General features: G+C 35.7%; 1 protein-coding gene across 15 annotated transcripts in view; it reads right to left on the bottom strand.

Moving 5' to 3' along the window:
- The window catches only part of FRYL (FRY like transcription coactivator), a 162,387-nt gene that overhangs the window by 53,382 nt on the left and 96,671 nt on the right, over positions 1-12,334 (bottom strand). For 14 of the 15 annotated variants that reach the window (XM_062606496.1, XM_062605758.1, XM_062606412.1 and 11 more), the window contains 12 exons: positions 12,153-12,324; positions 11,264-11,396; positions 10,923-11,030; positions 9,386-9,623; positions 8,639-8,824; positions 8,459-8,545; positions 7,342-7,610; positions 6,722-6,917; positions 5,601-5,725; positions 2,766-2,823; positions 1,060-1,151; positions 446-618 (listed from right to left, as the gene is read on the bottom strand). In XM_062606496.1, coding sequence (XP_062462480.1) covers positions 446-618; positions 1,060-1,151; positions 2,766-2,823; positions 5,601-5,725; positions 6,722-6,917; positions 7,342-7,610; positions 8,459-8,545; positions 8,639-8,824; positions 9,386-9,623; positions 10,923-11,030; positions 11,264-11,396; positions 12,153-12,324 — 1,837 coding nt within the window. The remainder of the gene's footprint in view (positions 1-445; positions 619-1,059; positions 1,152-2,765; positions 2,824-5,600; positions 5,726-6,721; positions 6,918-7,341; positions 7,611-8,458; positions 8,546-8,638; positions 8,825-9,385; positions 9,624-10,922; positions 11,031-11,263; positions 11,397-12,152; positions 12,325-12,334) is intronic. The other variant, XM_062605937.1, reaches the window with a different exon arrangement.

Genomic DNA, 12,334 nt, shown 5'->3' with positions numbered 1-12,334 from the left:
CTATTGTCATCCTTTAAAATACAGTGTGCAAACCAGAAACAAACCCAAACAATGAATATAAAAGAAAAAAAATGTAAAGACATACTATTACAACTTCATAATAGCTGATGTAGGTTTCCTGTTGTCCTGTTTAATGCCGCTAGTGTACAAGAATAAATTATTTCTTAGTCTAGAGAATACAAGTGCACTGCCAACCACAGACTTTTTCTAAATTAGAAAGTCACTTGTACAGTTCCAAACAGTACCAAAAACCTCCCTTAAAAAACAATGTTGCTAAAGTTATATTAAAAACAGATGGCATAATTTTTTTTTTTTAATACTCTTGAAACTTCATAAAAAAGTGGATTTTTCCTTAGGGTTGTGTTTTTTTTTGAGAAGAGGGTTGGTAATACAGTATAAATAATAAATACAAGTCACCAGAATTTATTAAAACATTTTTACATACCTGGAACATTTTGAATGATATTTGCCACTAAGGCACTAAAATGGCATCGGATATCTTTCAATGTATCAGAATCCTTTTCATTTTCTGCTTCTAGGAGTTGTCGTGTTAGATCAACATACTCAAGTAAAGTGTTGTTGAGGGAATGTGTTTCATTATCAAGGCCACCACTTGCACTTAAAAAGAAAAAAAAGAACTTAACCAGTATGATAAATACATATAATGATTTTTGAAAACAATCCTTTTTTTGTCTTTTTAAAAAATCCTACAATCTCATTGCTGCAAATATTTAATTAAAAGTAATTTCTTCAATCAGGCTCTATTTCAGATTATACAAAAAGCTCTAGTGAAAACAAACTAAGAATCAAGCCTCACTATCACAAGCCACTCATCCTTCCACAGAATTATTTCTTATACTGGGGACAAGTATTGGCAATAATGAGGTGAAAGGGAGGGATTAGGAAGTCAGCAGAAACCAAGTTTTATAAAACCATGTCTATTTAGCCATATACTAAAACCCACTGAAGAATTTTGCAGGTTTGTATTACTGGGTCATAAGAATACTAGTGACTTAATTCAGAAGCATAAACAACACACCTCATGAGTGCTGCCCCTACCTGTGACTAATGACACCAGCATCGGCCAACAGTTCAAATATTCGTACTAGCTGTACTCGTAAAATATCTCGACGCCTGCGCCGTTTCATGTTCTAGTCAACAGAGGAAACACAAAATTAAATGAAGCAGGGGAAAAACTAAGGGTAAAACCAGAGTGGCATATAAAAGCATTACTGTATCTGTGCTACAGCTAGCATTAATTATCAGGGGAGCCAACCTTTTGAGATGAGCTACCAAACTTGCTAATAATTTTAACAGAACAATGAACAAAATCTTTCCCAGTTGCCACTCCAAATTACAACAGGTTTGCTATTACACATAATATCAAAATAAAGTTTTTTATCAGTCTCCTGTAGCAAAGTGCAACTTGTAAACCTTTGAAGTACAAATGCCAACCTTTCTACATATTTTGAGAGAGGTGATTATTCCCCTCACACCACCCTGGTGAGACCCCACCTGAAGTAATGTGCTAGCTCTGGAGCTCTCAGCACAGGAAAGACATGGACTTGTTGAAGCAGGTCCAAAGGAGGGCCACAAAAAACTACCAGAGGCTGAAGCACATCTCCCATGAAGACAGGCTTGAGAGAGCTGAGGCTGCTCATCCTGGAGAAGAAAAGGCTCCAGAGAGACCTTATCTCCCCAGTCTTTCCATACTCAAACAGGGCTTATACGAGAGATTGGGAAAAATATTTTAGCAGGGCTCGCTGCAACAGGACAAGGGATAATGTTTTTAACATAAATGAGGGGAGATTCAGGCTACATATAAGGATGAAATTTTTTACAATGAGGGTGGTGAAACACTGGCACAGTTTGTCCCAAGAGGTGATAGGGGCCCCATATGTGGAAACATTCAAGGCCAGACTGGCTGGGGCTCTGAGAAACATGATCTAGCTGGAGATGTCCCTGTCCACTGCAGGGGGGATTGGCCTACACAGCCTTTAAAGGTCCCTTCCAACCCAAACTATTCTATGATTTGCATGTAAGGCTGATAAAACACATTATAGACCAGTAACATTTTGAAAGAGAAGTATGTTCCTTCCCATCATCTGTATTTAATTACAAATTTGTTACTAATAAGAATATTACAGTTACTACAAAAAATAAAGAGCAATCACCTCTGAATTTGTGTTTGTGGAGATTATTATTATTTCTATGAATACCTACTAAGGCTTCTAAACCTTGCTGTAAAACATGACCTCCATCAGAAAATTTTTACTCAAAGCAGTCAATCAAGTGAGTTTACAGCCTTTTTCATTACAAAAGAAGTCCAACAAAACCAACCAAAACCAAACCAAACCAAAACAAAAAAGCCAAACACCCTCTCCACCCACAACCACAAAAAAAGACCCAAAATTTGGCAGACAACAGAATTCAATTTCATGTCTTAGCTGCTACTAATTGTGGGCATGTTACAAATGATATAATGAAGTAACAACCGTGTAAAGCTACTCTGAGGTAAAAAGAAAAGGTTACACTAATTTTTATTATTTTGTTTTTAAACAAAACCTCTGATACAGGAATAATACAGAGCTCAAAACAAACACAAAGGTCTGTAAACACCTCACAATCATTTAAAGAAGTAACAGCTCACCTTTTTATCTGGTATAGTGATAGATTTTAGGTGCAGGAATTAATACAACATTACTACCATTCGTGGGAAGATATTTAAAACTGTGTACTGAATATAGTGGAAAATATCTAATTACCTCTGGCCTTCTTTCAAGTGCTTCCTTAATTATAGGATGTAATTCTTCTATTAGTTCCCTGAATTGAAAGAATAGAAAGAATAAAACCAACTGTTAAATTCACATCTCAACAGAAAGATGTTTCCCAGCAACTAGTATTACAATACAAGTTGAAACATCCTCAGGTTTTCTTTCTTTACCTGTAGCTTTCTGAAATAAATCAGCATGTAAAGAGGTACTTCCTAGAAATATTTTCCCAATTTAAAGACAGATGACTAAACAGATGTCTCTAATTACCACTAAATTTGCATTCACCAAGCATATTTCTATCACAAATGATTTCATTTACTTTCATAGGCAGGGTTTAACAAAGCCTTATGGTGCAAACAGATACCCTTAGGAAAAAAAAATGTTGGCAGCTTATCATACACTGCTCTGAGTTGTCATGATGCATTTAGTTGTTGATAAAGACTGGGTTTTTTAAGGCAAACAATGGTATGCTGACAGAAGTCAGACTAGTTTCTATGAAAACTGAAAAACAACATGCTGTCATGTGGTGGTTACATTCCCTATTTGTTCTGAAGCTCCACAGGCTTTCTTACTACTCAGTCCCCTCTGCCAAACTAAGACTGCCTTACAGCTCCAAAAAGGGGCCAGGGAAAGGTGACCAGTAGTATGAATCTATGCAGATGAAATACTGAGGTAAAAACACACTATTTTTACTTAAATATTTGTTAACAAAGTAACTACCACCTCCACTTTAGATTGGGAAGGTGACACATTTCTCTACTTCTGTGCTATTGTAATTCAGGCATATCAAAAGCATACACTGCTCAAGTTTTCATGGTAAATGGCTGACTCCTCTGCTACATCATTCAAAGGTTCACCTTCAGAGAATGGGTCCAAGTGACCAGAAAGCTGCACAAACTTTTGTGCTCTGCTCAATTGCCAGAGACTTACGCATGGTTAGGGGATTGTTTTATGCTTCCTTCCAAACACAGAAAACAAAGAATATGGAGGAAGCTTTTTTTGTGCTAAAACATAGTACAGGGTTAGCTTCCAATGGAGAGCAAGAGACATCTACACAAGTTCATGAAAGTGTAATGATCAGAAACAGAAAACAATGGATTTTTCTGGCAAGTTTAAGAGAATTGCATATACATATCACCTACACAGAAAAAGGTTCCCAAGGAAAAAATAACAGGGTGAGAAGAACAGTGCGTAATAAACAAAAACTAAACCAACGAATCAGCACAGAGCTGCAATGGTAAAGGGTGGGATACAATTAGCATCTGGTGTGAGTATGCACACTAGATAGAGGAAAAACATAAAATTCACAACAAAGAAATCAAAGGACTGATAAGAGTAAGATTTTGTTGTTGTTGTTTGCTGAATGAATTGTTTATAATTTAGAAAACAAATATTTCTTGTGAAATCCTTTCTGAAAAGCATTTTCTATACTTGTAGAGCACAATTATGATTTAAACTGTTCAGTAGATCTTCGGGGTCATGGGACAAAGTTTATTTACTTCTGGTAGAAGAGTAAAGTCAGATGTGCTATAAAATTATCAGAAGATTATCAAAAGATTAAACCAGAATACTATAACTGAGGACATGGCATTATGGTTTCAAATCCATCTTCAGCTCCTCATCTGCCATAATGTGGCAAAGAAGTGATTGTAGAGAAGAAGCATCCAATTCAAAACCAAGAATGTTAGTGATCCCTGGTTTCTTCTGCAGAAGCAAAGTTGGCTGCTGTACCATGGTACAGCTTCATAACTCTCCACTGTAAGAGGCTGGCTGCTGTCAGAGAACATCTGATGCTGAGGAGCCTTCCCAGGAAATCTTCTTCCCCTAGGATGTTCTCCCTCTTCATCTATCCTCCTTAGAGAGTTGTCAGTTGAGGAAAGCAACATAGAGATGCATTTTAAAACTCATGGCTTCCTGGAATGGAGCTGTCTTTTCACCTCAGTGGATTTGTAATAGACATTGACAGTACAGTACATTAGGATCTGAAGAAAAGTAAATCTCAGTTGAGGTAGGAATGCTATGATAGCTAAATAGCCCATTTTGACCCCAAAAATTATATAAAGACTTGTCACAGTAGAGTAACCAGAAATTTTGGATTATGAGCTGAATCCAAGTATCTTGAACAAGATGTATGAAATTAAATTGATAGAACAAGTGACTTGCCACAGATTTAATTCTGCTACAGGAGAATGTAGTTACCAGCACTCAAACTAATCCACATGGACTTCTCGTTGGTACAACTCATGAGAAAGGTGTATGAGTTATGAAGTTACAGGAAGTTTATGCAGGAAAAAAAAAAAAAGAAAGAAAACGTGGAAAGGGGTGCACCATGGATTTCAGAAGGTCAAGCACTCATCAGAACACAGTTGTAACTGTTTTTTTTCGGCTTGACCCAAATATCGATTTTTAGAATACAGTTACAATGAAACTCCTATACACAAAGAGCTCAAAACCATATGTTTGTTGCCAATACCAATACAGAGGGGGTTCAGTAACTCTTACCAACATGATTATAATTAACATTTCAAATGTTAATAGTCCATACAGACTGTTCTTTCATGTAAGGCCAGCCTTTAATATCAATGAAAGGCAGCTGTTTATTTTATTTCACCTACCTTCTTTTTCTTTATGCAGACATGAGCTCTACACAAAATTATTTCAACTTCTAACAATCTTTATCACACCACTAAATGGTAGAAAAGACAATGGTAATCACTTTTCATAGCTTTTTTTCTTAAAAAGAAAAAAAACCAAACCTCTTTTCTTAGCTCTGACCTCCCACTTTGTAATCAATTAGCATAAAAACAGATGAAACACAACAGTTACCTAAAAGCTCCTGGGTTGGTCCTGCCAAGTCCCAGCACAAGGGATTCTGTAATTTCCATGCTCTCAGAGCGCATCATTGGAACTATGTGCTTAAACAGGGAGGAAGGGGATGGAATGCCAATGATCTAAGAAGAAAACCAGAATAAAGCATAATGAAGCAGTTACCAAACAATCAGGTGGTGTGACATTAAAACGTGCTGTAAATTTACAGCCTTCTCACACTGATCGGTGAATTAAAAAATTTCATTTTTATAATTTCATTTTTGACATGGAGAAAGACTTTCGAAACAGTAAACTAGTATGAACTGTTCCTCCATTCCTTGTATGATTGAATTTTCATTGTCAGATGACAATGAATGGATAAACAGATGCTTTGCATGTTAAGCGTATCTTGCCCTCATTAGGGAGGGGGAGCAGACTTCTGGTGTCCAACTCCTTAGACTCCACTGTGGCTCTGAAAAAGAACAAAGCTGAATTTCAGGCTACACTTCCTCATATTTAGGGAAAGAATCTCATTAACAAACACTGCTGCTTCTGCAAAAATCTGCCGCATAGTTCATGAGTTATCTTCATCTCCAACTGTACCTTCTACAGGAAGCCAAAAAGGAGAAAAACAAAAAGAAGCAAAGAAGCAAGGAGGGGAAAATAGAAAAATAAAAATTCTGCATGTGATATGAAGCAAGACAGACAGAAAACTGTCTGTGGTTGGGAAAATATAACAATATACATCATGCCTGAATAGGTAGCTATTTCAGTTTCTCAAATGAAATGCTATTAGCTCAGAATTGCAGAAGTCTACTGACAGAAAAAAAAACCAGCCCTTAATAGTAAATGAAACATTTCCTCATTACCACTAGATAAGACTTTGAGACTGGGTGAAGATTTTCATTACATGACTAGATTTTGCCTTAGAAATACATAAGCAGAAAAGCCTCTACAGTACAGATAAAGAGAAGTGAACTAAAACACTACCCTAAACAAATGAAAGACAAATGTATTCTAAACATGCTTGCAGACAATTTACACCAGTTTCTAAGAATCATGATAGCTATTGTAATCCTCAGTATTTCTACTCCTAATAACATGCAGACTTATTTATGATAAGCATTAGAAGAACCTACTCTTGAATCAATGCTATAACCACTGTCGGGAGTAGACGCCAGCGTCTCAGGAGGGGAACATCTCACAGAGCCTGTGGAGGTGGAGGAGTTTGAAGATGACACTGCACTGCAGCAAAGAATCAGGTAGTTTCTCCAGAGCCCAATGTAGGAGTCACTGCTTGTAGTAGTATTCACTTTCTTTGCATTGATAGGGCTGCTATTAAAAAAAAAAAAACCAACCATAAATAAAAAGCTCAGTATAGTAAATAAAGCTTACCAGTTTCACTTTGGTTTTCTACTGAATTTACTTTTCAATATATATATATATGCCACTACTTCCAAAACTGTTGACATGGTAAACTCTGAACAGTTCAGAATAGACCTGTACCTCAATAATATATGCTTTTATAGTCAAATCTGTTGAACTACAATACGGTATTAATTAATCTTTAAAGCAGGTAAGTTTTCTTTCCCATGATAGAACTACTTTAATTTTTTGTTATATAAAGTTCAGTTAAACTCACAGAACATATAAGCAGTCCATACATCACCTCACTGAAACATAATGACATTACAATAGTGATAAATCTTGAAAGAATATTCAATAAAATATATTGTATTTACTTTAGAAATTAACTTACTTTATATCCACTTGTGGAGACAGAAGTTGGAGTCTGGTATACGCAAACGTCCAAGCATAGCTTACGGCTGTTGGGCAGTGTTTTGGAAGATTTTCCTGTTTCATAAAACTTGAGAGGCTTATAATCCATGGATCTTGGCCTTGAGTCACATGTGCAAATATCCATATATGTGATGGACTGATTACATCAAACTGGTGGCTGATGGGGGAGGAATTCCAGTCAGCCAGAGTTTGTAAATCTATTGAACTGGGACAGTACAGTAAAGTTGTCTGTGTGCATAAAAAAAGATAACATAGCAACATTAGTATCTATGTATATTAAGTATGTTTTCATTGTTAAATACCTAATAAAGTATCAGCGTCAAAATCACATTTGGAATAAATGAAACCCATTACTTAATTTATGTGTTGGGGTTTTATTAAGTTCCTAATGTGGACATGGTGTCCAAAAAAAAACATGGTGTTTGGGAAGGAACTGGGTATTAGGAAATAGTAAATTCCAAAAAAGAGGCCCTTTCACTCCTGATGACTTAATTCTCTTCCAGAAGATTCTGGACTCTAAAAGCCTTACTACTGACCTCCACTTTTTTTCCTAAACCTAAAAGAGCTTTACCTTGATACTTAATAGTAATAAATATATAAAAATGAAATTCAGTTGTTATTCATTGAAAGTTACAGCTTTCATCACAGATAAAAGACACAATTCCTATTAAGACACTGTACTGCTGCAGAAAAAGGCAGTAGTCTTTCCTTTAAAGAACCTATAATCTACGAGCAAGATGAGAAAAAACAGGGATATAGCTGTCTGTGTGTATATGTGGTCATAATGACACTATTGATCAGAAAGCATATAATGGTGGGGTCAGCCTCACAACATTCCTTAAGTTTTTTTGTGTTTTTTTGTTCCATTGTTTGTGTGGAGTTTTTCATTTTGTTTGGTTTGTTTGTTTGCTTGCTTTTCCCTTTGGTTGGGTTGGTTTGTTTATGTGTTTTTTTAAGGCGATAAATTGCCAATGAAGTTAGCGTGAACATAGTGATGCTGCCATTTAAAATAAACACAATTTTTCTTTGCAGACTTACCTCATCTTACAACTAACTTTACATCAAACCTCTCCTACCTGGTCAGCCCCAGTGAGATGTATGAAACTCTCCAGGATAGTAGCACTCAGTCTGTCCATTACATCTATAGCCAACTCATCATCAGTCTACAAAAGAAAATATGCAAAGCACAAAAAGCTCAAAGTCAAGATAAAAGCAGTTTCCTTAAGCAGTCACAAAAATCAATCATCAGTTCTTACCTTAGAAACCTCTAGAACTGTGAACAAGGCCCTTATTTCTCTGAGAACACTGACAGCCAATCTCCTGGTGGCAGGCCTTGTGCTGCAAAGGATGACCAAAGCAAACCCTTCCACCACGTGGAATACACTGGAATAAAGGGTCCTCTCCAGAGGAAGGGTATGGGCAGCCCCATTGGATACACCACGCTAAGAAAAAGATACCGAAGTTAAACAAATGAAGAAAAAAGTAAATACAATCACGCTATCACGCTATTACTGGAGATGGCAGAATTCATCAAAAGGTATTTAGACCTTGTTTGGCATAATATAAGCTACTTTGTTTTTTAAGTATCTCTTTGAATTCAGTCCAAAAAAATACCACAAGAATGTATGTCTTATTTCACTTTCTCATGAGAATGACACAGCGAGGGCAAAATTAAAAACAAGTAAATAATACTCTTACAAATAGGACTGTATAAAGTTAAATTATCTGAACCCTTTCTATTTGCTAGTACAAAATCATGCTTTTTTCTAGCTTTATTAACTACTTCCAGTTACACATTATGAGTTCTGATGTAAGCAAAAATGTGGACATGAATTAGTATTTAGATAATACTTTTTTTTTTCAAAACTGCTAATTTAAAATATGTTTACAAAATTTCAAGCACTGTAATTTTTATTACTTAGTAAAACCAATAAAGACTAGTAATAAAATTGTATGTAGATTCAACCCACATTTTAACATCAAACGACCTTATTTAGAAATACCTGAGAATCTTGGGTTTTATTGTGCATTTGGGCTGCTTGTTTCCACTGATTTATGAGCTGCACTAACATTTTTACTGCATTGTCAAGAAGCGTTGGGTGGATGTCAGTCACTTCACGCACAATAAAATATACAAATCCTGAAAGAACATCTTCCCGCCAATCTGGAAAATCAAGCATTAATGCTTGGAGAGTATTGAAAGCCAAGGCACGAAGTTCTTCATCCATATGAATTGTCAGCCTGTTTAGAAAAAATACCAGTATCATCACCCTCGATTGGCATACTCTTAACCAGCCTTTATAAATGACAGCGTTAACTCTTCCTTCTTTACTGTACAATGTAGAATACTTCCACACAGATTCATTTTCTGCACCGAATACATCTGAAACTAGCTACTAACAGAAGGTGATACTAATAATGCAAGACTTCATAAAGCTTAATATAAAAGAATAATTTAAGAGATTTGGTCAAGTCTTTCACATAAGCACATCATTGCATGAAGCTGAGCAACCACCTCAGAGCTCAGTAGTCATGCACGCTGTGATGTACAGGCTATTTTTGTCAAATTATAATTGAAAAGAACAGATTAATTTTTAAGATAAAGCAGCTTTACTTTGGATATGAGAAGAAACTTGCTTAAAAAACCTTTACATATATACTTAAAAATATGTCTCAACCCACTATGGTAGATGAAACATTCAGTACTGTATTATTACTTAGTACTTTACGCCTTTTATGTGATTTTTGATGATGAAGAAAAAGCTTTAGAAAAATCTTATTCTCTCAAATTATTATTAACTTTCTAATAGATGTAACTTAATACATTATATGGCAATGACTTTATAATTTCAAATCTAAAAGCTATCCTGTATGTCGTCACCAAGACTGTTTTCTGTACTAAATAAATAAAGTTTTATAGAGGAAGGTTTATCACTCTAGTAATACAGAAAGACTGTCTGCATGTCCCACCACTACATATTCTCACTGAATGCAAATTTACTCACCCCCGAAACACCTGGCTGCCAAGGTGTCTCAACTACTTATCAGGACTGATAAGGCACATTCAGTTTAAACTGAGATAAGAGATGGAAGAATATGGGTAATGTTGGATTAAAAAAAAAAATAAAAAAATGGAAAAAGGAAGCAGGATTAGTAGAGAACAAGAAAAAATGTTCTCCCTAGTGCCCTGCCTTACATTTTGGTAATGTCAAACAAGAATATCTTTATGATAGTTTACAGTACTAGCAACTGGAAGAAAAAAGGAAAAAAGTATGATTGTAGTAACAAAAGGTAAGGCAAGTGCAAAAAACCAACAGAAATAAACTCCTACTTTTCAAAAAATTATCTCTAAAAAGTACAAGATCTTCAGGATAAATTTACCTCCTACTACTCTGGTCAGTAACACTTAACCAATTGATGAAGCTAGGCAGAAATAAGAACGGATTCCGTATGTACTGGACTCACACTACCTAACAAACTCTTATACACATGGCATTTAAAAAGGAACACCCACTAAGAGCAGAATTTTATTTCTCTTACCTTGCAAGCAATTCAATGAGGTCAGTCCTGCTCATGCCATCTGGAATCAATCTTGGGATAGCAGCAATGCAAGTTCTGAATAAATCTATCTTAGGTTTTCTCTCACCCCTATAAAAACAACAAGAGAGTTCTACATCAGTACACCGCAAACATTTTCAATTTCATGTCAAAACTAAGGAGCTAGCAAAAATTTTTATCACTAATTAATGAAATTAACATTCATTTACTAGTCAAGTAGAAAGCCAACAATTGTAATGCATTAGTGACGGCATTGCAACATTACAGCACAAAACCAGCATAACTTAACTGTGACAGTGAAAACACTGTAATTCAGTACATACGTAATCATGTCTTCGGGTTCTTTATTGGACATCTGCACACTAGTCATGCACATGGGCCTTCCAACTTCTTTGTCCAAATGCCTAAGAATGCTGTCTAGTGCTTTTCTGACTTGAGGGTAGTATATGGACATTCCTGAAAAGCCAAAGAGAACTGATCACCAATTTCATATGTTTTCATTTAATTTTCATATTTTTTATTAAAATATTTGCCACTTATTCGGTTTAGAAAACCCTTTTCTTGCACAAAACATGACACGAAACACACACTTTAAGTGTGGTTTAGAACACCTTTTTCTTGCACAAAACATGTCACAAAACACACACTTTAAGTGCCAAAAGAAATGCATGTTACTTAGTAGCAGGTATTGTATGAAACTAGAAGTTTCAGAACATTAACAAAGAAGCAATTGTTAGTTGCTTTTCCATTTTCTCAATTCCAAGCAATTTAATTCTAATTTAAAAATCTACATATTGAAACAGTCCTTGAAAGACAACTACCTCATTCGCTGAAGATCAACAGAATGTAGGTATCAAAACTGTCTTACTCCACTTCAGCTGTGGGACATACGGGATGTTCTAGAGTGACATCAAGGCAACAAATACGGCCATGCTATTTACCACACTAACTGCACTCTGGCTTCTTTGTGCTAATCTGACAGTGAAAAACACTTAAAAAAAAGCCACGGATTTTGTCTTGGGCACCAAAAGGTCAACACTGTCTAGCAGTCCTCTCTAAAGAATCAACGCAAGTCTGTTACAATGGACTATCACTGGATTCTAACAACTAAAATAAATACAGAAATAAAGTTACACAAATGTATTGGTTGAGAATAATTGAAAACACATACACACATACTGGAATAAGAACTTACAGAAGAATACAACATACCTATAACTTTTGCTTCCTCATCTGTCAGTGTTTTATTAAGAAAAATTTTCTTCACACGCAGAGTATTTCCTGAGGGAAGAACAACTCCTGTTGTTGGCATTGGCGGTTCACCATCTTTCTGCTGCAAGCTGTCTGCTATGACAAGGAAGACTCTGAGGCCAATATTCATCCTCTTCAATAGC

The sequence above is a fragment of the Pezoporus occidentalis genome, unplaced genomic scaffold (genome assembly GCF_034315485.1).
Source record: "Pezoporus occidentalis ecotype Australia unplaced genomic scaffold, CSIRO_AGI_Poc_V1 ctg1, whole genome shotgun sequence".
NCBI lineage: Eukaryota > Metazoa > Chordata > Aves > Psittaciformes > Psittacidae > Pezoporus > Pezoporus occidentalis.
The sequence above is the reverse complement of the archived record's forward strand: the minus strand, read 5'-3'. Positions and strand labels throughout refer to the sequence as shown.